We start from the raw sequence: 27,438 nt of genomic DNA, 5'->3' as shown, positions 1-27,438 counted from the left end.
TTTGTAAGTTTAGTGGATAATGGCATCAAGGAAAGAAAGGAATAGCAGTGGTGTTATTCTTGATTCTTCAATGCCTTTAGGTTCGATATAGAATTTATGCCCAAGCATTGGGCTAAGTTGCAACCAATACCATTAAATTGTTGTCTACTTTTAGTTGTCTAGTTGTTAGCTCAGTTATAACACCCAAAATGCTGACAAATTATGGTCCTTTATCATCAAAAGAAAGATTAAAGGCAGTAGGTAATTCATTGGTAAAATAGTCGCAGTTTTATAGGGGAGGAGGATTTTGATCATATTGTAAGGTGAATTGGGAATAAAGAACATCAAAACCATTCTGGCCCATAGGATATCTGAGTGCGCTCTTGTATTGCGACAGCTTTAATTCCAGAAACCAAAGGCAATTTAGCTAGTTTGAAGGTTATATATTCACATTTCACTACAAGCCTACAAGTTGTAACATCAAAGTAAACAAACAAAATTCACCTTATTAACAATGTCGAATAGTACCACGAGTTCCCTCTATTTTCGTTTCAACAGGTTTAGAAAGTCATTGTCCAAATCTCGTCCATCATTTAATCTATCAAAGGTAAAGAAAACGCCAAGCATGTCGTTGGCTAATTTTCGCCCAAAAGCGGAGGAAATGAAAAGGGTTTTTGACAAATTTGACACTAACAAAGATGGAAAGATCTCACAAGAAGAATACAAAACAGCTATGAAGATGATGGGCAGTGGAGGAAATACGAAAACTTATGACGTTGGCGATGCATTTCAGGCTGCAGATACTGATGGGGATGGATTCATTAATTTTAAGGAGTTCATGAGAGTGCAGAATCTTGAAGGTGGTGTGAATCCAACTGATATTAGAAGCGCTTTCAAGGCATTTGATTTGGATGGTGATGGCAAAATTAGCGCAGAGGAATTGTTGCAGGTTCAACGAATGCTAGGAGAAAAATGTAGCTTGGAGAATTGCAAGAAAATGGTGAGAGGTGTTGATGCTAATGGGGATGGACTTATAGATATGAACGAATTTGTGACCATGATGACGCGCACCATGAAACTAGTCTCGAGTCGAGGGATCGATTCACTCTGTATAGATTGATTTACTTTCTTCCCAGTTGCTAATTTGTTTGCAAATAAAATATCATGTTTACTGATATTTGAGTTCTTATGCTAATTGAATTTCGAAAAGGACTCCCAAGAAAGATATACAGGTTCTATTGTAGCAATATCATTTTAAGTCACTATGATTTTGGTGAAGTGAGATTCTGTTTGCGTCATTGTTCATGCTTAAAAATGTACTCTAGAAAGATTCTATTGTTAATTTACTCCCTATAGTTGTAGTCCGAATAAATTTAAGATCATTTTGAGTATATTTGAGACAGGGGCGGCTCAATGAATTATGTGGCTTAAAGTCGGTCTTTGATAAGAGGCCTTAAAACGTAATTAATTAATTTTTTTAAGTCAATTTCTTCTCAATTGACGATCTACAATCCATTTAATATATCTTTGCAAGAATATTATTGATATTAGCTATGATTTATTAATTTTAATTTTAAAAAAATTGTTTCAATTGAGTCAACATTAGAGAAATTGTAGATATATATATATATATATATATTAATTATTCAGTTCCAAATTTATGTAGATCAACGTATGGCCAAAAAGAACTAACAAATTCAAATTCAAGAAAATCAATATGGAATTTCACTATTATATTACTACTATGTATAATTATATTTGTAAATTTTGGGGCCTTTAAAATCTTGAGGCCTAAAGCCACCGCTTGTCACGACCCAAAATCCCACCACAGGCGTCGTGATGGCACTTAGTCTCTAAGACTAGGTAAGCCGATTTCTATTACATTTTGAAGCTTTTTAAAAAAAATTAAATAAATAATCAAAACTAACAGCGGAATAAATATGAATACACAACCTCCCAAGACTGGTAGTACTGAGTCACGAACTCTAACTGAATATATGGAATGATCACGAGGACCGAATATACAATACTGTTTGATTACAAGTTAACAGCACAATGACATGAAAGGACTCCAAGGAACTGCGACGACCAAGCAGCTCTATCTTGAATCCTTACGATCCCGCTTTAACTCTGCTCAAGTCCGTTATCTTCAATACCTGGCTCTGCACAAAAATATGCAGAAGTGTAGAGTGAGCACACCACAGCGGTGCCCAGTAAGTATCAAGACTAACCTCAATGGAGTAGAGACGAGGTACAGTCAAGACACTCACTAGTCTAATACCATGTGCAATATAGCAGTATAACAAGTAATATCTTTGCGATTCTTAGATTGCCCTCTTCTCCTTGACTTTGATCTGCCACGACCATGACTTTGTCCTTTTTGACTGCTTCTCCCCATACTTTCGGTATTAAAAATAGATCATGGGGAGACACTTGATTCTCTCCGACGAATATCTTTGCTTAGAACCAAGTGTCTAATATCATCCAATTTGAGTTTGGTACTTTCCAATGAACTGCTAACTGCAGTTACTGTTGCGGACCAATTCTTCGCTAGAGATGATAGTAGAATCAATGCCCTGACTTCGTGACTTCGTCATCAAATGTTATATTAAGAGAACTCAACTGAGTTAATATTACATTAAACTCATTAATAAGTTCCGTAACAGATCCACCTTCTGTCATCTTTAAGTTGAACAATCGACGCATCAAATAGACTTTATTTGAAGCAGATAGCTTCTCGTATATATCTGATAACGCCTTCATCAGACCTGCAGGTCTTCTCGTTAATAATGTTGAACGCTACATTTTGTGTCATCACACCAAGAGCTTGGCGATCTAATAGATCTCAATCTGCTTTGGCTATATTCTTTGGTTTTACCCCGGTCAGATATAAGTGTATTTTTTTATATTACAAATAATCCTCTATTTGCATTTTTCAGAATCTAAAATCTTTGCCAATGAACTTGTCAATTTTAACCTTTCCTTCTTCCGATGTTATTTCTTCACAAAAAATATTTGTTTTTATGTGAATAGTGCCTTTTAATAGTAACTGATGGTAGGCTAGAAATACGAGTTTTTGGCTAACCGATTATTTGCTACACTTTAATTGTATTGGAGCTAAAATATGAACATTTTCTACTCAGTACGTATTTTTTATTGTATAAGTTGAGATTTCGGGCTAAGACGAGTTTTTGGAGATAAATTGAATCAAAAGAGAATTTTAAAGTATAAGTAAAAATTTTAAAATTAAGTCGGAATCGAATTCGGAGGCCGAAGATCTGGACCGAGTACGTATTTGAATAGTGAAAGAAATAAAAAGAGAAAGCAATAGTGGAGAAACTAATGACATGAAAACTTAGCAAGACACTTTGTGTCTGCCAACGTGCCAAATATTATGGCAATTCAAACAAATATAACAAGCCACAATTGAGTATTCTCCAAAGTCATGACTATGACGTCATGTCCAAGAAGGGTTGCCTATATACTTTGTTAGGCAGAAACGAATAGCTCTCTGTTTTTGTCCATTGGCACGTCGTGCGACGCGACGTGCCCGACGGCGTGTGACCCATTAAGGTTATTTCGGTTTAAGACTATTTCTATAATGTATAAATATACGGTAAATATATTTTTGAGGGTGGATTCAACCTAGGATAATTTTAGAGAGTTATCATGACTTGAAGACACCATAAGATTTCATCAATTCTCTTGCCAACAATCGGTGCAATACGAAAGTTTGTATCGTAAAGTTGTCTTTGATGTTTTTTATGTTCTTAAACTTATTTGCGATAACTTTCTCCATATCTATGGAGTGGTTCTTCCCTAGGATTTTGACAGATATGGTATTTTGAGTGTTATTTGTAGATTTAACTCTAGTTTAATTGTTTGAATATGTTTTTGAAGATTTGAATTAATTGCGAAATTATTCACCGTTTTATTTAATCGAAAAAAAATATATTTTGGTAATTATCTTTGTATTATTTGGTTTAGTTTAATTTAGTGATTCTTCTAAGTAATCGAGAGAGTTTTTTGAATTATTGATTAAACCAAGTTCGGAGAATATTCGAGAGACGTTTTTCTAAAGACTAGTCTATTAACGTGCTCTTGTATATCTTCGCATTGATTCATATTAGTTTATTTTGTAGAGTTCAAATTTAATCGAGAGAGGAATCTTCACCTTATGTTTAAGCTAATTATCAAGTGAATTTGGGAGAATCATTAAAACATTAGAAGTGAATTTAAACAGAGTTAAATCGTGAATAACTATCTTCACCTATCATGGCATGACCCTTATTTCTCATATTGTTTACAAACCATTTTAGTTCAGCTCTCGTTCTCTATATATGATCATGTCTAATTATTAGTAGTCTTAATTTAGTAGTTAATTGTAGTCGTAATCACTCCAACTCAAGTGTAGATCATCCTAAATAGCAACTAATCCAGAAATTACTCGAACATTATTTAAATCCAATCCTTATAGAGTCGATAATTAAACTATATTATTTTTGACTTGCGAGTATTAATTTCGTATTGTGTTTTGCGCTCGTCAGTAACCGCAAATAGTACTCTGTGTAGAAAAAATATCTCAATCGTATAAGGTAGACAATACTCACTATTGATGAATAATACTATCACTATTAATGAATAGTATTTCACTATTATGAATATTATTAGTATTGATGAGCATAGTATCACACTATTCTTGTGAATAGTATCTACACTAATATCGTACTTTTCTATCAGAATTACACTGTCTGTGCTCTGATACCAACTGTTGGGAAGCATGTCAGGCTAATAGAAGGGTAAAATATTTAAAGGAGAAAAGTAATAAATTGTACAAAACAAGACAAGACAAGATTTATGTGGTTCGACAATTTTTGCCTACTCCACGACCACACAAAGAATAACTCTTAATTAATTGAGAGAGAGAAGAATGTGAACTAAGAAGGGGATGCCTATTCATAGGCAAAGGAATCAGCTGAAATCTTCATCAAAATGTGAACATGCGACATGAGGACACCGCGATTGTAAACCAATTTAATTCTTTCGCATTTTGTAGTCTTTTCATTCAGACTTCCATTCTTTCTTTGTTTTTTTCACACATTTTTTTCTTCTCTTTTCATTTATTTCTTTCTTTGACTTTTCCATTTTTTGTTATCTTTTCTTTCTTGTTCCCATCATAAATACTCCTAATGTAAAGGCACTGGACACTCAAACTGCTAAGCTTAATTCGTAGACATAGATTTAGCTAAACAACTGAGATCAAGCATGGCTAGATCATCACAAGGAAAGGTGATAACTATTCTTAGCATTGATGGTGGAGGTGTAAGAGGGATAATTCCTAGTACAATTCTTGCTTTTCTTGAATCCCAATTCCAGGTTAGTTAACATATATATATATACCGTAGTTTCTTGTAACGAATATACATCACATATACTGAGCAAAAAGATTTTTAAACAGTATCATTTATTCTTTTTTTCCCGGGTTACCATATCAGACTTGATAGTGGAAAGCTGACTATTTTGTAGGTTAATTTAGTTTGATAGTATAAAATTTCTTTACATTATGAACTTATCTCTCATACATAATCCAAAAATCCCTAAATAACTATGGTATGAGTTATACATTTTTCTATTTTTTCCACAGAAACAGGACGGAAGTGATGCTAGGATCGCAGACTACTTTGACTACATAGCAGGGACAAGCACTGGAGGTTTAGTTACTGCAATGCTAACTACCCCAAATGAAAAGAATCGACCTTTATTTCTTGCAAATGAGATTACTGAATTCTATCTGAAGGAGAGCCCAAATATATTCCCGCAAGATAAAGCAAAGCCCCGGTAGGCATCAAAATTATCTTAATTACTCCTATATCCTTTCAACTTGAGAGTTTAGAAACGTGTAACATGAACATACTTATATTACAAGGTGAATATTTGATTTATCGAGCCAAAAGAAATATATTCAGTTGAATTTATTGAACCCAGCTCTATATCCGCCTATGTTTATTTATCGTCTTCACTCTACATGCGCGCAGGTTTAGCTTTCCTAGGTGGGACACTGTAGTTAATTGGGTTAAGGACCTTTACAACAAATATGTTGCCCCTGTATACCATAGTGCAGAAAAAATTGTTGAATGGATCGAGGCCATGTTGTTTCGTCCTAAATATGATGGAGAGTATTTGCATGAGAAAATCAAGAATTTGATTGGAGGTCGAAAGCTTAGCCAAACACTAACTAATGTTGTCATTCCTGCCTTTGATATTCATGAGTTCCAGCCAGTTATCTTTTCATCTTTACAGGTCATTTTAATTTTTTTCTTTTTGTTTTCTGTTTATCTCTTCTTTTTTTGGATGCGTCGCGTCCACCCTCACATGCAAAGTTAAGAAATGGAGGAACAAAGGGTGGATGCGAAGCATCCACCGTAGCATGCGAAGCTGAGAAGTGGAGGACGAGGTGGATGCGACGCATCCACCCCAGCATCAATCCCTGTAGCCAAGTCGGATTAGGAATAGGAGAACTTTGGCCCACGACTATTCTCCAAAGTCATGACTATGACGTCATGTCCAAGAAGGGTTGCCTATATACTTTGTTAGGCAGAAACGAATAGCTCTCTGTTTTTGTCCATTGGCACGTCGTGCGACGCGACGTGCCCGACGGCGTGTGACCCATTAAGGTTATTTCGGTTTAAGACTATTTCTATAATGTATAAATATACGGTAAATATATTTTTGAGGGTTGATTCAACCTAGGATAATTTTAGAGAGTTACCACGACTTGAAGACACAATAAGATTTCATCAATTCTCTTGCCAACAATCGGTGCAATACGAAAGTTTGTATCGTAAAGTTGTCTTTGATGTTTTTTATGTTCTTAAACTTATTTGTGATAACTTTCTCCATATCTATAGAGTGGTTCTTCCCTAGGATTTTGACAGATATGGTATTTTGAGTGTTATTTGTAGATTTAACTCTAGTTTAATTGTTTGAATATGTTTTTGAAGATTTGAATTAATTGCGAAATTATTCACCGTTTTATTTAATCGAAAAAAAATATATTTTGGTAATTATCTTTGTATTATTTGGTTTAGTTTAATTTAGTGATTCTTCTAAGTAATCGAGAGAGTTTTTTGAATTATTGATTAAACCAAGTTCGGAGAATATTCGAGAGACGTTTTTCTAAAGACTAGTCTATTAACGTGCTCTTGTATATCTTCGCATTGATTCATATTAGTTTATTTTGTAGAGTTCAAATTTAATCGAGAGAGGAATCTTCACCTTATGTTTAAGCTAATTATCAAGTGAATTTAGGAGAATCATTAAAATATTAGAAGTGAATTTAAACAGAGTTAAATCGTGAATAACTATCTTCACCTATCATGGCATGACCCTTATTTCTCATATTGTTTACAAACCATTTTAGTTCAGCTCTCGTTCTCTATATATGATCATGTCTAATTATTAGTAGTCTTAATTTAGTAGTTAATTGTAGTCGTAATCACTCCAACTCAAGTGTAGATCATCCTAAATAGCAACTAATCCAGAAATTACTCGAACATTATTTAAATCCAATCCTTATAGAGTCGATAATTAAACTATATTATTTTTGACTTGCGAGTATTAATTTCGTGTTGTGTTTTGCGCTCGTCAGTAACCGCAAATAGTACTCTGTGTAGAAAAAATATCTCAATCGTATAAGGTAGACAATACTCACTATTGATGAATAATACTATCACTATTAATGAATAGTATTTCACTATTATGAATATTATTAGTATTGATGAGCATAGTATCACACTATTCTTGTGAATAGTATCTACACTAATATCGTACTTTTCTATCAGAATTACACTGTCTGTACTTTGATACCAACTGTTGGGAAGCATGTCAGGCTAATAGAAGGGTAAAATATTTAAAGGAGAAAAGTAATAAATTGTACAAAACAAGACAAGACAAGATTTATGTGGTTCGATAATTTTTGCCTACTCCACGGCCACACAAAGAATAACTCTTAATTAATTGAGAGAGAGAAGAATGTGAACTAAGAAGGGGATGCTTATTCAGAGGCAGAGGAATCAGCTGAAATCTTCATCAAAATGTGAACATGCGACATGAGGACACCGCGATTGTAAACCAATTTAATTCTTTCGCATTTTGTAGTCTTTTCATTCAGACTTCCATTCTTTCTTTGTTTTTTTCACACATTTTTTTCTTCTCTTTTCATTTATTTCTTTCTTTGACTTTTCCATTTTTTTGTTATCTTTTCTTTCTTGTTCCCATCATAAATACTCCTAATGTAAAGGCACTGGACACTCAAACTGCTAAGCTTAATTCGTAGACATAGATTTAGCTAAACAACTGAGATCAAGCATGGCTAGATCATCACAAGGAAAGGTGATAACTATTCTTAGCATTGATGGTGGAGGTGTAAGAGGGATAATTCCTAGTACAATTCTTGCTTTTCTTGAATCCCAATTCCAGGTTAGTTAACATATATATATATATACCGTAGTTTCTTGTAACGAATATACATCACATACACTGAGCAAAAAGATTTTTAAACAGTATCATTTATTCTTTTTTTCCCGGGTTACCATATCAGACTTGATAGTGGAAAGCTGACTATTTTGTAGGTTAATTTAGTTTGATAGTATAAAATTTCTTTACATTATGAACTTATCTCTCATACATAATCCAAAAATCCCTAAATAACTATGGTATGAGTTATACATTTTTCTATTTTTTCCACAGAAACAGGACGGAAGTGATGCTAGGATCGCAGACTACTTTGACTACATAGCAGGGACAAGCACTGGAGGTTTAGTTACTGCAATGCTAACTACCCCAAATGAAAAGAATCGACCTTTATTTCGTGCAGATGAGATTACTGAATTCTATCTGAAGGAGAGCCCAAATATATTCCCGCAAGATAAAGCAAAGCCCCGGTAGGCATCAAAATTATCTTAGTTACTCCTATATCCTTTCAACTTGAGAGTTTAGAAACGTGTAACATGAACATACTTATATTACAAGGTGAATATTTGATTTATCGAGCCAAAAGAAATATATTCAGTTGAATTTATTGAACCCAGCTCTATATCCGCCTATGTTTATTTATCGTCTTCACTCTACATGCGCGCAGGTTTAGCTTTCCTGGGTGGGACACTGTAGTTAATTGGGTTAAGGACCTTTACAACAAATATGTTGCCCCTGTATACCATAGTGCAGAAAAAATTGTTGAATGGATCGAGGCCATGTTGTTTCGTCCTAAATATGATGGAGAGTATTTGCATGAGAAAATCAAGAATTTGATTGGAGGTCGAAAGCTTAGCCAAACACTAACTAATGTTGTTATTCCTGCCTTTGATATTCATGAGTTCCAGCCAGTTATCTTTTCATCTTTACAGGTCATTTTAATTTTTTTCTTTTTGTTTTCTGTTTATCTCTTCTTTTTTTTTCCTACTTAATTTTCTTCACTAATGATGGATGATTTAGCACAGGCGAAAGTGGACGACTCAAAGGATTGTCTACTAGCAGATGTTTGCATCTCTACATCTGCAGCACCATATTACCTTCCTCCTTATCATTTTGAAGTTAACTCATCCAAAGGTACCAAAATATATAACGCTGTCGACGGTGGTGTTGCGGCTAATAATCCTGTAAGTTAGAATTTTGTGCAGAGTCATTCTATAATATTTTACAATATCAGTGATTAACTAAGTTTGACAAATAAAATTGTACCAAAGACTTTGCTTGCAATACGAGAAGCTACACAAGAGATGTGGAGAACTTCATCATCAAGTAACAAAGCTATAGATGATGTTACATTTGTTATACTTTCACTGGGCACTGGATCAGCAAAAGGGGTTCTAAAGTTTGATGTTGAAGATGGTAAGACGTGGGGACTGGTCAATTGGTTTTTGGGGCCAGGAGATAGCACTCCCCTCATTGATGTTTTTGAGTCTGCCTTGAGTGATATGGCTGATATTTATACATCTATGTTCCTACATGGCACTCCATCAAATGATACTTACCTCAGGATTCAGGTACCCAGATTATTGATCATCAAATGCCTACGAGTCATTCATTTCAAGATTCTTTTGTCAAATATTTCCTGTTTGTCTTTCTTTCTGAAATGGAACATTCTTGATCATCAGATTGATGGCTTGAAATATGAAGATACAAGGACTGACAATGCAACAGAAGAAAATCTCAGCAACTTGGTGCATATAGCAAATGACCTGTTGAAGCGCCCTGTTTCTTCTGTCAACTTCGAAACTGGTTTTTATGAACCCATCTCAGACAAGCGCAAACCTGTAGGAAAAGCCGATTGGACCAACGAAATGGCTCTTGTTGAGTAAGTTCACCTTTTACAGCAATTATATACACATTAACCTGTTTTTTATATTATGAGTTTAACTTCTATATACATTAACCTTTAATTGCTCATAATAAATGGAACTAGTTATTACTTGGAAAATAAAACAGTCATCTCCTACAACATGTTTAATTACACAATCACGTAAAACTTCTTTGCTCTAGTGTATATATGTATATATCACACAATCATGGATAATTTGATTGTTCCTGTTTTTCTTGGGTTTGTACAGGTTGGCAAAAAGATTGTCAGATCAAAGAAAGCTCCGCCAAAAACAAAAGGTTTGAGCAGAAGAAATGCCTATCTTCTCTAGTGTAGAAGCTCTTAGTTTGTTGGAGACTTTCAAAGAAATAATAAGCCGTCTGCTGGCTTTAATCCTTTAGGTGTGTAACATGGTTTAGACTATAATCGTCGGGTGTTGTTAAACTTACTTGAACGCTGAAATAAGATTATCTCTTTATTTAAAGGCAAATGAACATCTCTGCATCTTTAGAGGCTTTTTGTTTTTCTTTTCACTTTTTGTTTATACTCTTCAGTTAAAGTTTAATTACTCAACTGGATGATTGAACTACAAATCTTACTGTGAAATGGGAAATAGTATTTTTGTCACGACCCAATTTCACCTATAAGTCGTGATGGCGAACAATACAGCTAGGCAAGCCAACTAATAAATTAAGCATACATTGATAAAATTTAAAACCAAAAAAATATAATAAAACCCAAACTCTACCAATGGGTGTGCCAAGTCATGGTGTCACAAGTGTATGAGCATCTAGTATATTATACAAAACCTCAAATACTGTCTGAAATAAAAATAGACAGAATGAAAAATAATACAAGGAGAGACACTAGTAGCTGCATAGCTAAAGCGAGGTAACCCCGGCATAGCTAGGGTCACTGTCTTGGCATGACAGTCCAATATAGCATGGTAAGGAGACATCCAATCCATACCCAAGATGATATCAAAATCTACCATATCAAGAAGTAGAAGATCCACACTGGTCTCAGAATTATCAATAGTAACCACACACAAACGATAGACATGATCTACTACAACAGAGTCTCCCACCGGTGTAGATACACACACAGAAGCACTCAGAGAATCACAAGGCACAACCAAATATGAAGCAAAATAAGAGGATACATAGGAATAAGTAGATCCTGGATCAAATAGAACTGAAGCATCTCTATGGAAAACTGGAATAATACCTGTGATTACATCATCAGATGACTCGGCCTCAAGCCTAGCTGGAAAAGCATAAAATCGGGGCTGGACCCCACCACTCTGAACTGCATCTCTGGGACGGCGTCTAACTAGCTGGCCTCCACCTCTAACGGTCTGACCTCCACCTCTAATGGCCTGACCTCTACCTCTAACTGCCTGACCCCTACCTCTAGCTGGCTGAGCAGGCAGTGAAGCAACCGGTGCCGGTATGATGGCACGAGAATCTTGCCGAGATTTGTTACTCGCCAATCTAGGGCAATACCTCCTGATGTGACCAATGTTCCCACACTCATAACACCCATCCTGATGACGTGGCTGTTGAAGCTGAAGCTGACCCAGATGGGTTGGATAACCATTGTAGTAACTCTGGAGTGGTGGTGCATTGATAGGAGCTGAATGTGCACTGAATACTGGCTGCCCAGAGTAAGGCATAATAGGACCGTGACTCCCTGAAGCACCGGGAGATACATGAAGTGCTGAATGAAATGGTCTGGGAGGATGACCCCTACCAAAATTACCCCGGCCTCCAGATGAGGCACCACTCTAACCATCGAACTGACGAGGCCTCTTATCGGACCTCTGCCCTCTTTCCTGTGCAAGAACCATCCCGATCCTCCTTGCGACATTAGCAGCCACCTGAAAAGAAATCTCACTTCCGGTCTCCTTGGCCATCTGAAGTCTGATAGGGTGAGTGAGTCCCTCAATGAACCTCCTCACTGTCTCTCCCTCCGTAGGTGGTAAAAGGAGAGCATGGCGGGCCAAATCCCCAAAACGGGACTCATACTGAGTAACAGTCATACTGCCCTGTTGTAGACGTTCAAATTGCTTGTGGAATTCCTCTCTCAGTGTGATAGGGAGGAACTTCTCCAGAAATAGCTGAGAGAACTGCTCCCACATAAGTGTAGGTTATCCGACTGGTCGGATCAATGTATAATCTCTCCACCACCTCTTGGCGGAATCCGTCATCTAGAATACAGCAAAATCAACTCCATTGGTCTCAACTATACCCATGTTTTGCAGCACCTCGTGGCAGCGTTCAAGATAATCTTGTGGGTCCTCAGAAGGTGTACCACTGAAGTGAACTGGAAAGAGCTTAGTAAACTTATCCAGTCTCAATAAGGCCTCAAAAGACATAGCGGGCCTATCACCGGCCTGTGCCGCAATAACTAGCTGAACTACCCTAACTGGCGGGGCTACTGGAGCCTAATTCTGGCGAGCCATCTGCTCCGGGGCAGGAGTAGTGGGAGTTTGTGCTCCTCCCCTAGCCAGTGAGACGGCTGGTGCCACTGAAAATGTACCATTCTGGGCCACACCCTCTATAAGACTCACCAATCGGACTAGAGCGTCCTGAAGCACTGGAGTGGCTATGAATCCTTCCGGGACCTGAACTGGTCCAACTGGTACATTCTGAACTGGGACCTCCTCCTGAAGTTCTATCTGAGGTTCTTCAACAGGTGCAGCTGCTCGAGCTCTGGACTGAGCTCTACCTCAGCCTCTAGCATGACCTAGGCCTCGACCTCTACCCCTGGACATAGTTGCCACCGGGGGTTCTGGTCCCTGTCCATCGGTAGAGGTATTACGCGTTCTCACCATCTGCGAGAGAATAAGAATAGAATGGTTCAATAATCGATGATAGAATAAAAGCGCACGACAGAATAAGAAAGAAGTGATATTGTTCCTAAACTTTATAGCCTCTGAGAGATAAGTACAGACGTCTCTGTACTGATCCTTCAGACTCTACTAAGTTTGCTCGTGACTCGTGAGACCTATGTAACCTAGTGCTCTGATACCAACTGTCACGACCCGAAATTCTAAAATCTGCACAAGAAGTGCAAAGTGTAGTATCAATACAACCGACCCCATGTACTGGTAAGTGTTGAGCCTAACCTCGACGAAGTAGTGACGAGGCTAAGGCGGTTCACTTACATTAACCTGTACGCAATATTGATAATAAGAACAAATAATATAAATAAAACAGGTAACTCATTTATAATAATTGAAACCAACCCAGCAGTCATAATCCATTATTATTTCAACCAATTCTGTTGCAGCGTGCAACCCGCTCTCACAATATATTCACATTCAATTCTGTTGCAGCGTACAACCTGCTCTCACAATATATTCACATTCAGTTCTGTTGCGGCGTGCAACCCCGATCCTCCAATATTGACTTTTAATAAGTCTGTTGCGGCGTGCAACCCGATCCTCCAATATATTCATTATAATCAATCATGTTGTGGCGTGCAACCCGCTCCTCCAACATTTTTATTTACCAATTCTTATAGAAGATATTTTCCCAATAAAGATAACAATTAATATAAAATTACAAGACAACAAGCATACAATAATTATGATTTAATTATGAAGCAAACAATGACAAATAATAAATTATTATGGAAATCAGGGAGCAATTAGCAGTTTAATATTTATTATGCTAAATGTCAAATAACAATTAAGGCATATAATTCAAATAGCATGTAACAATTAATGCGGGAATTTAAGAATTTATATTTGCAAAAAATAAGAGAGAAACAATTATTATAATAATTAATTTATGATTAAAAATAATTTATGATTTTTCAAGTAAGCAGGCAAACAATTAATTTGACGACGTATAGACACTCGTCACCTCGCCTATACGTCGTTTACATGCAATTCACATAACAAACAATTTAAGGGTTCTATTCCCTCAAGTCAAGGTTAACCCCGACACTTACCTCGCTTTACAAATTTCAATCAATTATTTAACCACAGCTTTTCCTTTTAAATTTGCCTCTGAAAGCTTCAAATCTATTCACAAACAATTCAATATATTCAATACTAATCATAGGAATTAATTCCATATGAATTTACAAATTTTTCGGATAAAAATCCGAAATTCATTAAAATATTCGGTAGTGGGATCCACGTATCAAATCCCAAAAAAACTCACGAAATCCGAACACCCGTTCCGATACGAGTTCAACCATACCAAATTTGTCCAATTCCGATATCAAATGGACCTTCTTATCTAAATTTTTTATTTTTGGAAAGTTTTACAAAAATTCCAATTTCTTCCATCTAAATCCGAAATAAATGATGAATATAGACATGGATTTGTGAAATATAATAACTTTATGATAAAGAACACTTACCCAGTTCAAAGTCGTGAAAATCCCCCGTGAAATCGCCCAAATCCGAGACTCAAAACTCAAAAATGAGTAAAAATGGCTAAGACCCGATTTTATGTATTCTGCCCAGCATTTTCACATCTGCGGTGCCTGGGCTCGCACATGCGAGCTCGCATCTGCGAGAAAAATCTCGCATCTGCGAAAAGGGGCTGCCAGGCGAGGTTCCGCTTCTGCGGACAAAATGTCGCACCTGCGACGTCCGCTTCTGCGCAAAAAGGGCCGCACCTGCAAAGGCCGCATCTGCGATGGAAGTCTCGCTTCTGCGAGCTTGCACCTGCGGTCAAAATTCCGCAGGTGCGATTATACCAGAACCCAAATTTCAGATTTTTGCTTAAGTCCAATTTTTGTTCCGATTTCAATCCGTTTCACTCTCGGGGTACTCGGGACCCCGCTCGAATATACCAACAAGTCCCGTAACATAATACGGACTGACTCGGGGTCTAAAATCACATCAAACACACTGAAATTACAATTCACACCCCGATTTGAACTTTGAGTTTTAAACTTTTAATTTATAAATCTCGTGCCAAAACATATTAAATGAATCCAGAATGACTTCAAATTTGGCACACAAGTCATAAATGACATAACGGAGCTGTTCAAATTTTCAGAATCGGATTCTGGTTCCGATATCAAAAAGTCAACCCCGTGGTCAAACTTGGAATATTTAGCCTTTAAATTGCTAGTTCCGTTAAATGGTCATAACTTGAGTTAGGGACTTCCAAATTAAATTCCGGGCATACGCCCAAGTCCCAAATTACGATACGGAGCTACTAAAATTTTTAAAATACTGATCCGGATCCATTTACTCAAAATGTTGACCAAAGCCAACATAGTTGAGTTTTAAAGCTCTATTTCCCATTTTTAATCCAATTTTCACATGAAAACTTTCCGAAAAATTTTACGGACTGCGCACGCAAGTCGAGGAATGATAAATGATGCTTTTCGAGGTCTTAGAACACAGAATTACTTATTAAATTTAAAGATGATATTTTGGGTCATCACAAGACAATTTATATATACAGTTCAACAATATCAAGCGGTAAAAAGTGAACAAGTAGCACATTAGGCCCAAATAAATCAATATATATACAAAAATTAATAAAGCCAAATGAAGTCAATGTACAAGCTCGAATTCTTGAAGTCCCCAGCAGAGTTGCCAGAGCTGTTATACCCCTTTTTACCCCAAAAAGTATACGTGTTATGGATTGTGGGTTAAAGCGTTTTTTCGATTGAAGTGACAATTTTGAAATATGGATTATTTCATTGTTCAGAGTCGCCACTTGGAATTGATTTTTGGGTGTTCCAAGTCAAATTTTATTTGAATCCCTAGTCAAAGAAATGTTTGACTCTATGATTATTGGTCTGCGAAAATAAAGTCCGGGTAAGGAATTCTGTTGACCGGGGAGAAGGTGTAAGGCATTCCCCGAGTCCCGTGGTTCTAGCACGGTCGCTTTATTGACTACATTTGGCTTATATTATTTTTTGGATAAATTGTGTTTTATTGATTTTCATGTTTTACATATCCTCTTTTATTTCTTGATTATTGAAGAATGTTTTGAATAATAAGTCATAACCACACTATGCAAGCGAATGCGTGATCGAGATAAAATTTATTAATTTTGTCATAACAGCGCTACGCAAGCGAATCCGCAGTCATGGCAAAGGATTATTAGCACGTTATTACTTAAGAAAAAACAATTACTACATTTGTCCTTTGAGAAAACAATGACCAGCATATGAATCAAAGTGGATGTCTTTGTATTGTATTGGGCCTCTACAGAACTTATCTTATTTGGCCCAATCTTTTGTTTGAATCTAGACCCCACAACTCATCAACTTGGTCCCAACAAATCCAAGCTAAAGCAGTAAATCCTTAGCCTAAATTCTTTAACATTGTTCCTGAAATTCTTCCTCCTAGAGTGTGCTAGGTTAATACAGTGTAGTGATGAAAATATTTTCACAAATAAATACCAATATCAACATGATTCCCCAATAGAACAACATAGAGATAAAAAGTGATATAGGCATTGAACTAAAGATATTAACACGAGAACGAAAATAATACTTCATTCAAGCGTAAGATCCATAATATAGAATACCAATTTCAACATTATCAAGATTAAGGCAAGGAATGAACCTCAAAGTTTTGAATCTGAACTTTCAACATTTAACAGCTCTGAAATCCAAAAGCGAACAAGATCATGAACGACCCACCACTCGAACTCGGCGAACTTGGCGGACTCGTCTCGGACCTCGACTCGACTCATAAACTTTAGCTATTTTTCTGACGGTGTTTTGGAGGTGAGAAGCTCAGTTTGAATGGTGTTTTGGGGACTGTTTCAGCTGGGTTTTTCAGTTGGTTTTTGGCAGCATTTTTGGAGTATTTTTAACTATTCTAGAGCGGTTTCGGCAGCGGGTTTATGCTGATTTTCGCTAGCTTTTGGGGGCTATTTTTGGGGTTGTTTTGCGTTGATTTTAATAGAGGATAGGGGCTGGATTTGAGTTCGTTTTTGAGGTAAAACAGTGGTGCTTCGGGGCTGCTTTCAGCTGAATTTTAATAGAGAAAAGGGGCTGGTTTCATGAGTGTCTTGGAGCTAAGTTTCATGGGTGCTCTGGGGTGGTTTTGGGTGGTATTTTGGGGGGTAAAAGGAGCTGGATTTTGGAGCTCTAACATGGTTAAAACTATTGAGGAAAAATGGTGATTGAGGATGAGGAAGAAAAGAAGAAGAAAGGCATGTAGCTGCCTCCTTGTTTTTCAATTTGTGTCTTCCCCGTCCCTCTGTTTTTGCTTCTTTTTTTTTCCAGATCTGTCCTCTTTTTTCTTTTTTGTGTGTGTACATATAATAAGAAAGGATGAGAGGAGGAGTGTTGAAAATGAATGACGGGACAATGAAATAATGAAAAGGAAGTGAGATGTGATACGTGAATAGTGTAGTAGGTGGGTGATGGGACAAGGAAATAGTGTTGGAAAGGTCGGGAGTAATTTTATTAGATTTGGCCCGTGATTAAAATAAATTTTTTCGTCCTCTATGTAATAGACTTTGTTAAAAATATTACATATTCTCTAATAAAGTCTACTAATAAAAATAACATAATAAAAGTTAAAATATCAAGATTAAACCTAAAAATTATCAAATACAAAGAAGTGATAAAAATTAAAATATAGTCAAAAATTAGGTGCTCACACTTTTTGACAAATTTTGTTTAAAACAATCCTTTATTTGTCATGTTTGTCCCTTAGCTAGACAACAGAGACTCCCATTCCCAGATAGCACTATCAAGTCTACTCATTCTTTTCAACTTGTACATATTGATTTATGAGGTCCTCATCATATAAGAACATATAATGGTTTTAGGTATTTCTTGACTATTGTTGATGACTTTTCAAGGGTGACCTGGACACACTTAATTTCCTGTAAAAGTAATGCTATTTCTATTATCAAAGCTTTTGTTTTCATGGTCTAGAATCATTTTAACTCTAAAGTCCAAACAATTAAATCTGCAATGCATTTGAGCTAGGTTCCAGTTCTCAAATTTCTTCTTATTTTGTTGATTCTGGTATTCTTCACCAAACCACAATTTCCCACATTCCTTAACAAAATGGGGTTGTTTAGAGGAAACACAAATACCTTTTAGAAACATCAAGAGCATTTTTATTTCAACCTAAACTACCTGTCAAATATTGGAGTGATTGTGTGCTTACTGCCACCTACTTAATCAACAGGTTTCCCTCTAGTGTTTTACACAATTTGTTACCTTTTGAGAAACTTCATAGTCATCCTCCTACATATTCTCATCTAAGAACCTTTGGTTACCTTTGCTTTGCTACTTTGCCAAAGGTGGGTAGGGATAAATTCCAACCAAGAACATCTCCATGTGCTAAATCTTACATCTCATTTCATCCTATTCTCTAGGGATGTCATTTTTCATGAATATATCTTCGCTTACCATTCTTCCTCTCCCCCTCATACTTTTCCTGCTTCTCCTGATTCTTTTACAGATATCTTACCTGCCCCTACAACTTATGCACCTTCCCCTGTTCAGGTTCCTCACTCTATCTCACCTGTGGCTCCTTCTCCTCATGTTCCTCATGCCTCATCTTCTCCTCCTTCTACTACCCTTTCTATTGTTCCTTCCCCTGTACCCCTTAGGAAGTTCACTAGAGAATCTAACACACCTGTCTACCTTCAAGACGATGTCTGTTACTCAGCCATTCCTACTTTTCCTGTGAATTCCAAGGTTACCTCTACTGAGATTCACATACATGAACCTCAGTTTTATCATCAAGAAGCACCTTATCCTGCCTGACAGGATGCTACGCTTAAAGAATTTCATGCCTTGGAGGCAAATCAGACTTGGGACATTGTCCCTTTGCCTCCAGGAAAGAAGGCCATACCATGAAAATGGGTATATAAAATCAAACAAAGGTCTGATGGTTAAATTGAGAGATACAAGGCAAGGTTAGTGATTAGGGGTGATTCTCAGAAAAAAGGGCATAGACTATTTTAAAACCTTCAATCCAGTTGTCAAGATCACAACTGTCAAGTGCCTTCTCACCTTGGCAGTCAAGCATGGTTGGGTTATCCACCAGTTGGATGTCAACAATGCTTTTCTATATGGGAATTTTCATGAAGAGGTGTACATGAAAATCCCTTTGGGCTTGTCTGTTGGTCCTTCTTCTTATAATCCTCCTTTGGCCTGCAAGTTGAAGAAATCCCTCTATGGTCTTAAACAGGCTTCCAGACAATAGTTTTCAAAGCTCTCACAACCTCTCCTTTCTAGAGCTTACTCCACTAACAAAAATGACTCTTCTTTATTCACCAAAATCATTGTCTCCTCTATTGTCATTTTGGTGGTATATGTGGATGATATATCTTTAGCTGGAGATAATGGTCAAGTGATAGCAGACCTGGAAGCCTTTTTAGATCAGCAGTTCAGAATCAAAGATCGTAGTTCTGTCCACTATTTTCTTGGTCTTGAGGTTTCTCTGGTAGAAGGTGGTTATGTAGTCCATCAACATAAGTATACAACTGACCTTCTATCTGAATTTCATTGTCTGGATGCTAAGCCTGTCACCACTCCTCTTGTTCCCCAGAACAAGCTTCATATTGACTCTAGTGATCCTATTTCTGATCCTTCTACCTATAGAAGGTTGATTGGCAAGTTGAACTTCTTGCAGCACACCAAGCCTGACATCTCCTTCTTTGTTCAACATTTGAGTGAGTTCCTGGTGTCTCATAAAGTTCCTCATATGTTGGTTGCACTACATGTTCTCAGATAACTTGCCAATGACCCTGCTCAGGGTATCTTACTTAGCAGCTCTTCTGATTTCACTCTAAAGGCTTATTCTGATTCAGATTGGGCTGCCTGCCCTATTTCAAGGAGATCTGTTACCGGATATTTTATTCTTCTTGGTGATTCTCATGTTTCTTGGAAATCCAAGAAGCATCCTACTGTTTCGTTAAGCTCTGCTGAAGCTGAATATAGAGAATTGAAACATGTGGTTGCTGAGGTTTCTTGGCTGCTTAGGCTTCTTGCTAATGTGGGTTTGTCTATTACTTCTCTTGTTTCTGTTTTTTGTGATAGTCAGGTTGCTGTGCATATTACTAGAAATTCAGTTTTTCATGAGCGCACCAAATACATTGAAGTGGATTGTCATTATGTTGGGGATGTTCTTTCTTCTGGTGTGATTTCTCTTCACCATGTGCACACTTATGCCCAACTAGCTGATATGCTTACGAAGGCCTTATCAGGTGTTCCTCATCACAAACTTTTATGCAAGCTTGGTTTTCACTCACCCTCAAGCTTTAGGGGGGTGGGGGTGGGGTGGTAGATCCTTAATGCTAAGCCCAGATCCCAGATGAGCTTCTGAAGAGTTGGGTCTATTCCTTATTGGGCCATCTTTCATTTTGAACTTCAGGGATCCGACCCTTGTGCGGTTATTTTCATTTTTAGCCACAATTACTTGTACATATAAGTAGAGCCACTTGACTCTATTCTAAATTAATGGATTACATTTAGTTTACCCGATTGTCTCTCATATCTTCTCTCTCACCGACTTAGATAATTAGGGTTTTCTCTTCGATCCAATCCTCAAATTTCTCATTGATTTCATGGGTTAACATTTCCACATCATTCGAGAATTATCACGGTAATATTTGAAATTATGGTATGAGTAATATGTAAATGGGAGGAATAAACTTGATAAATCCCATGTCTCTAAATGACAAAAAAATATATGAGAAAAATATCATAAAACCCTAGGTATATATATAAGAAGGATATTTTGTAAGTTTAGTGGATAATGGCATCAAGGAAAGAAAGGAATAGCAGTGGTGTTATTCTTGATTCTTCAATGCCTTTAGGTTCGATATAGAATTTATGCCCAAGCGTTGGGCTAAGTTGCAACCAATACCGTTAAATTGTTGTCTACTTTTAGTTGTCAAGTTGTTAGCTCAGTAGTGCTTTCGATTCGAGTTTACTTTTGTGAATGAATTTTTACACTATTAAGTCACTTACAAATAATTATTTATAATAAGTTAAGTTACCTGGAAAAAAGATTTAACTTATAAGACCCAAAATGCTGACAAATTAGGGTCCTTTATCATCAAAAGAAAGATTAAAGGCAGTAGGTAATTCTTTGGTAAAATAGTCGCAGTGTTATAGGGGAAGAGGATTTTGGTCATATTGTAAGGTGAATTGGGAATAAAGAACATCAAAACCATTCTGGCCCATAGGATATCTGAGTGCGCTCTTGTATTGCGACAACTTTAATTCCAGAAACCAAAGGCAATTTAGCTAGTTTGAAGGTTATATATTCACATTTCACTACAAGCCTACAAGTTGTAACATCAAAGTAAACAAACAAAATTCACCTTATTAACAATGTCGAATAGTACCACGAGTTCCCTCTATTTTCGTTTCAACAGGTTTAGAAAGTCATTGTCCAAATCTCGTCCATCATTTAATCTATCAAAGGTAAAGAAAACGCCAAGCATGTCGTTGGCTAATTTTCGCCCAAAAGCGGAGGAAATGAAAAGGGTTTTTGACAAATTTGACACTAACAAAGATGGAAAGATCTCACAAGAAGAATACAAAACAGCTATGAAGATGATGGGCAGTGGAGGAAATACGAAAACTTATGACGTTGGCGATGCATTTCAGGCTGCAGATACTGATGGGGATGGATTCATTAATTTTAAGGAGTTCATGAGAGTGCAGAATCTTGAAGGTGGTGTGAATCCAACTGATATTAGAAGCGCTTTCAAGGCATTTGATTTGGATGGTGATGGCAAAATTAGCGCAGAGGAATTGTTGCAGGTTCAACGAATGCTAGGAGAAAAATGTAGCTTGGAGAATTGCAAGAAAATGGTGAGAGGTGTTGATGCTAATGGGGATGGACTTATAGATATGAACGAATTTGTGACCATGATGACGCGCACCATGAAACTAGTCTCGAGTCGAGGGATCGATTCACTCTGCCAGTACATTAGTTTGTTAATGTTTATTGGCCTTAGCAACCGAAAACACAGTGTGAAATCAGGAGCCATAACAATCTTAATTTCCTTTTCATGCAAATAAAACTGGTCAACTAGGAAACTAAAACAAATGAAGAAATTGGGCGGAAAGGCAGAGGAAGGAGAACTTGATTCTAAGATCAAGTTGCACCTATTTGGTGGAGTGAGATTCTGTTCATGAATCATTGTTCATACTTAAAAAGGTAATCTATGGAATAAAGTTGCAAGAATCAACATCATTTCAAACCCACAATATGAGAAGAAATTCATATTATTAGGATGATGTTTCCATCATGAATACCCTCATCTTGAATAAAAGTCCAAAAGGAAAAGATACCTATCAAATTTTATAGTTGATTGATTCCCTAGCACTTCTAAAGTTAGTGCAAATTTAACAGCGAGTAGAGGATAGAACAAACAAGGCATCATATATATTGTAGAGCTAACAAACTAAAGGAGAACAGATGGCAATAATGAGTTGTTTCGAGTTTCCAGTGCAGCAGCCAAATAGAGATATGTCAGTGCAAGAATTCAAGGTGTGGATTAAGCAATTCGACATGGATCATGACAAGCGTATTAGCCGCGAAGAACTAACAGAGGCACTTCAGAGTCTACACATATGGTTCAGCTCATGGAAGGCTCGTCAAGTTATGAAAACTGCTGATACTGACCAAGTTGCACCATTTTGGTGAAGTGAGATTCTGTTTGCGTCATAGTTCATGCTTAAAAAGGTATTCTAGAAAGATTCTATTGTTAATTTTACTCCCTATAATTGTAGTCGGAATAAATTTAAGATTATTTGGAGAAGATTTGAGATGGTTTGATCGAATTGCATTGTAATTTCGAAGAACAATTTGTTGCACTTATCATATGTCAATTGGATAGATTTCGACAATTTAATAGATCGGTCGAATATAAATAACACAAAGTCATATAATAGAGTTTGGTAAACAATCACAAAGCCATGCCAACACTGACTTGTTCAGCAATTGCATTTGCTGAATTATCATCCTTGTATGATCGTTCTTCTTCTTCTATGGCTCTCTACACGGACTACTGTAGTGACCCTTTTTATCGCAATTCCAACAAGTAATGTCTTTGCGATTCTTGGATTGCCCTCTTCTCCTTGACTTTGATCTGCCACGACCATGACTTTGTCCTCTTTGGCTGCTTCTCCCCCTACTTGATACTCTTCGGCAAATATCTTTGCTTAGAACCAAGTCTCTAATATCATCCAATTTGAGTTTGGTACTTTCCGATGAACTCCTAACTGCAGTTACTGTTGCGGACCAATTCTTCGCTAGAGATGATAGTAGAATCAACGCCCTGACTTCGTGACTTCGTCATCAAATGTTATATTAACATAACTCAATTGAGTTAATATTACATTAAACTCATTGATATGTTCCGTAACAGATCCACCTTCTGTCATCTTTAAGTTGAACAATCGACGCATCAAATAGACTTTATTTGAAGCAGATGGCTTCTCGTACATATTTGATAACGCCTTCATCATACCTGCAGGTCTTCTCGTTAATGATGTTGAACGCTACATTTTGTGTCATCACACCAAGAGTTTGGCGATCTAATAGATCTCAATGCGCTTTGGACATATTCTTTAGTTTTACCCCGGTCAGAGGTAGGTGTAATTTTTTTATGGTACAAATAATCCTCTATCTGCATTTTTCATAATCCAAAATCTTTGCCAATGAACTTGTCAATTTTAACATTCCCTTATTCCGATGTTATTTCTTCACAAAAAATATTTCTTTTTATGTGAATAGTGCCTTTGAATAGTAACTGATGGTAGGCTAGAAATACGAATTTTTGGCTACTCTGCACCGATTATTTGCTACACTTTAATTGTATTGGAGCTAAAATATGGAAAACTTCTACTCAATATGTATTTTTTATTGTGTAAGTTGAGATTCCGGGCTAAGATAAATTTTTGGAGATAAATTGAATCAAAAGAGAATTTTAAAGTATGAGTAAAAATTTAAAAATTAAGTCGGAATCAAATTCGGAGGCCGAAGGACCAAGTAGGTATTTGAATAGTGAAAGAAATAAAAAGAGAAAGCAATAGTGGAGGAACTAATGGCAATTCAAACAAATATAACAAGCCACAATGGAGTATTCTCCAAAGTCATGACTATGACGTCATGTCCAAGAAGAGCTGCCAATATACTTTGTTAGGCAGAAACGAATAGCTCTCTGTTTTTGTCCATTGGCACGTCGTGCGGCGCGACGTGCCCGACGGCGTGTCAATGCAATATTTAGGTCTGTGCAATCCTATTTCGACACATTAAGGTTATTTCGGTTTAAGACTATTCCTATAATGTATAAATACACGGTAAACATATTTTTGAAGGTGGATTCAACTTAGGATAATTTTAGAGAGCTACCACGACTTGAAGACACAACAAGATTTTATCAATTCTCTTGCCAACAATCGGTGCAATACAGGAGTTTGTATCGTAAAGTTGTTTTTGATATTTTCTATGTTCTTAAACTTATTTGTGATAATTTTCTCCATATCTATAGAGTAGTTCTTCCCTAGGATTTTGACAGATATGGTGTTTTGAGTGTTATTTGTAAATTTAACTCTAGTTTAATTGTTTGAATATGTTTATGAAGCTTTGAATTAATTGCGAAATTATTCACCGTTTTATTTAATCGAAAAAAAGAGAATATTTTGGTGATTATCTTTGTATTATTTAGTTTGGTTTAATTTAGTGATTCTTCTAAGTAATCGAGAAAGCTTTTTGAATTATTGATTAAACCAAGTTCGGAGAATATTCGAGAGGCGTTTTTCTAAAGACTAGTCCATTAACGTGCTCTTGCATATTTTCACAGTGATTCATATTAGTTTATTTTGTAGAGTTCAGATTTAATCGACAGAGGAATCTCCATCTTATGTTTAAGCTAATTATCAAGTGAATTTGGGAGAATCATTAAAACATTAAAAGTGAATTTAAATAGAGTTAAATCTTGAATAACTATCTTACACCTATCATGGCATGACCCTTATTTCTCATATTGTTTACAAACCATTTTAGTTCAGCTCTCGTTCTCTATATATGATCAGGTCTAATTATTAGCCGTCTTAATTTAGTAGTTAATTGTAGTAGTAATCACTCCAACTCAAGTGTTGATCACCCTAAATAGCAACTAATCCAGAAATTACTCGAACATTATTTAAATCCAATCTTTGTGGAGACGATAATTAAACTATATTATTTTTTACTAGTGAGTATTAATTTCGTGTTGTGTTTTGTGCTCGTCAGTAACCGCAAATAGTACTCTTTGTAGAAAAAATGTCTCAATCGTATAAGGTAGACAACACTCACTATTGATGAATAATACTATCACTATTAATGAATAGTATTTCACTATTGTGAATATTATTAGTATTGATGAGCATAGTGTCGCACTATTCTTGTGAATAGTACCAGAATTACCAGAATTACACTGTTTGTGCTCTGATACCAACTGTTGGGAAGCATGTCAGACTAATAGAAGGGTAAAATATTTAAAGGAGAAAAGTAATAAATTGTACAAAACAAGACAAGACAAGATTTATGTGGTTCGGCAATTTTTGCCTACTCCACGACCACACAAAGAATAACTCTTTATCATTTGAGAGAGAGAAGAATGTGAACTGAGAAGGGAATGCCTATTCATAGGCAGAGAAATCAACTGAAATCTTCGTCAAAATGTGAACATGCCACCTAAACCAATTTAATTCTTTCACATTTTGTAGTCTTTTCAAGACTTCCATTCTTTCTTTGTTTTTTTCACACATTTTTTTCTTCTCTTTTCATTTATTTCTTTCTTTGACTTTTCCATTTTTTTGTCATCTTTTCTTTCTTGTTCCCATCATAAATACTCCTAATGTAAAGGCACTGGACACTGAGACTGCTAAGCTTAATTCGTAGACATAGATTTAGCTAAACAACTAAGATCAAGCATGGCTAGATCATCACAAGGAAAGGTGATAACTATTCTTAGCATTGATGGTGGAGGTGTAAGAGGGATAATTTCCGGTACAATTCTTGCTTTTCTTGAATCCCAATTCCAGGTTAGTTAACATATATATATATATATATATATATATATATATATATATATATATATATACCGTAATTTCTTGTAATGAATATACGATCACATACATTGAGCAAAAAGATTTTTAAACAGTATCATTTATTCTTTTTTTTCCCGTTTACCATATTAGGCTTGATAATGGGAAGCTGACTATTTTGTAGGTTAACTTAATCTGATAGTATAAAAAATCTTTACATTATGAACTTATCTCTCATACATAATCCAAAAATCCCTAAATAACTATGGTATGAGTTATACATTTTTCTATTTTTTCCACAGAAACAGGACGGAAGTGATGCTAGGATCGCAGACTACTTTGACTACATAGCAGGGACAAGCACTGGAGGTTTAGTTACTGCAATGCTAACTACCCCAAATGAAAAGAATCGACCTTTATTTCTTGCAAATGAGATTACTGAATTCTATCTGAAGGAGAGCCCAAATATATTCCCGCAAGATAAAAGCAAAGCCCCTGTAGGCATCAAAATTATCTTAATTACTCCTATATCCTTTCAACTTGAGAGTTTAGAAACGTGTCACATGAACATACTTATTTTACAAATAATATTAATTAAACAAGGAATACAATTTACACGAGTAATTCATGCTTTGAATCCTAAACTACCCGGACTTTAGCATTAATTGTAGCTACGCATGGACTCTCGTCACCTCGTGCGTACGTAGCCCCCGCAATTATCAATAATTATTCAATTTAATCCTTATAGGGTAATTTCCTCCTCACAAGATTAGATAAGAGACTTACCTCGTCTCAAAGTCCACTTTCTGATTATCGCGTCGCGTAAAATTCTCGATTCAATGCCGAAAAATCTGAAACTATCCAAAAGTTATATAAAATAATTAATATATGTTCAATAATTCAAAATTCATCGATTAAATAAATTACTCTATCCAAAATGGTAAAATTTTTAAAATTCACCCCAGGCCAACGTGCCCGGATTCTGGAAATTTTCGGATGAAAACGTTACCCATAATCTCAAGAACTCAAATATATAATTTCTATCCAATTCTATAACCATTTTCGTGGTTAAAATCTCATTTTCATAA

General features: G+C 36.2%; 3 protein-coding genes across 4 annotated transcripts in view; all 3 read left to right on the top strand.

Annotated features, from left to right (window-relative positions):
• The first annotated feature begins 294 nt into the window (after window positions 1–294).
• LOC104120629 (calmodulin-like protein 30) overlaps window positions 295–27,438 on the top strand; it is a 45,293-nt gene continuing 18,149 nt past the window's right edge. Inside the window, exons 1-2 of the mRNA XM_070196121.1 lie at window positions 295–1,295; window positions 23,794–23,908. Coding sequence (XP_070052222.1) covers window positions 494–1,099 — 606 coding nt within the window. The 5' untranslated portion in view covers window positions 295–493 and the 3' untranslated portion in view covers window positions 1,100–1,295; window positions 23,794–23,908. The remainder of the gene's footprint in view (window positions 1,296–23,793; window positions 23,909–27,438) is intronic.
• LOC117277004 (patatin-like protein 2) lies at window positions 5,008–10,826 on the top strand. 2 transcript variants are annotated; one of them, XM_070196120.1, is made up of 7 exons: window positions 5,008–5,355; window positions 5,624–5,817; window positions 6,015–6,279; window positions 9,477–9,635; window positions 9,723–10,022; window positions 10,134–10,333; window positions 10,587–10,826. In XM_070196120.1, exons 1-7 carry the CDS (start codon window positions 5,245–5,247, stop codon window positions 10,639–10,641), a joined length of 1,284 nt encoding a protein of 427 aa, XP_070052221.1. In that variant the 5' UTR covers window positions 5,008–5,244; the 3' UTR covers window positions 10,642–10,826. The 2 variants fall into 2 exon arrangements, with proteins under 2 accessions (XP_070052221.1, XP_070052220.1); XM_070196119.1 differs by lacking the exons at window positions 5,008–5,355; window positions 5,624–5,817; window positions 6,015–6,279 and adding exons at window positions 8,090–8,457; window positions 8,728–8,921; window positions 9,119–9,383.
• Window positions 21,638–22,450, top strand: LOC138891401 (calmodulin-like protein 30). Its single transcript, XM_070194140.1, has 2 exons — window positions 21,638–22,236; window positions 22,348–22,450. The coding sequence occupies exons 1-2, from the start codon at window positions 21,638–21,640 to the stop codon at window positions 22,448–22,450; spliced, it is 702 nt and encodes a 233-aa protein (XP_070050241.1).

This window comes from Nicotiana tomentosiformis, chromosome 2, assembly GCF_000390325.3.
Source record: "Nicotiana tomentosiformis chromosome 2, ASM39032v3, whole genome shotgun sequence".
NCBI classification, from domain to species: Eukaryota; Viridiplantae; Streptophyta; class Magnoliopsida; order Solanales; family Solanaceae; genus Nicotiana; species Nicotiana tomentosiformis.
Note: the sequence above shows the minus strand (reverse complement) of the source record. Positions and strands in the feature narration are given on the sequence as shown.

Excerpts from the sequence above, each read along its gene's own strand:
- LOC117277004 (XM_070196120.1), top strand. The coding sequence starts at position 5,245 with ATGGCTAGATCATCACAAGGAAAGGTGATAACTATTCTTAGCATTGAT. Across the intron at positions 6,280-9,476 it reads TTATCTTTTCATCTTTACAG|GCGAAAGTGGACGACTCAAA; the intron begins GTCATTTTAATT and ends GATTTAGCACAG. Across the intron at positions 10,023-10,133 it reads ATACTTACCTCAGGATTCAG|ATTGATGGCTTGAAATATGA; the intron begins GTACCCAGATTA and ends CTTGATCATCAG.
- LOC138891401 (XM_070194140.1), top strand. The coding sequence starts at position 21,638 with ATGTCGAATAGTACCACGAGTTCCCTCTATTTTCGTTTCAACAGGTTT. Across the intron at positions 22,237-22,347 it reads GGGATCGATTCACTCTGCCA|GAAACTAAAACAAATGAAGA; the intron begins GTACATTAGTTT and ends CTGGTCAACTAG.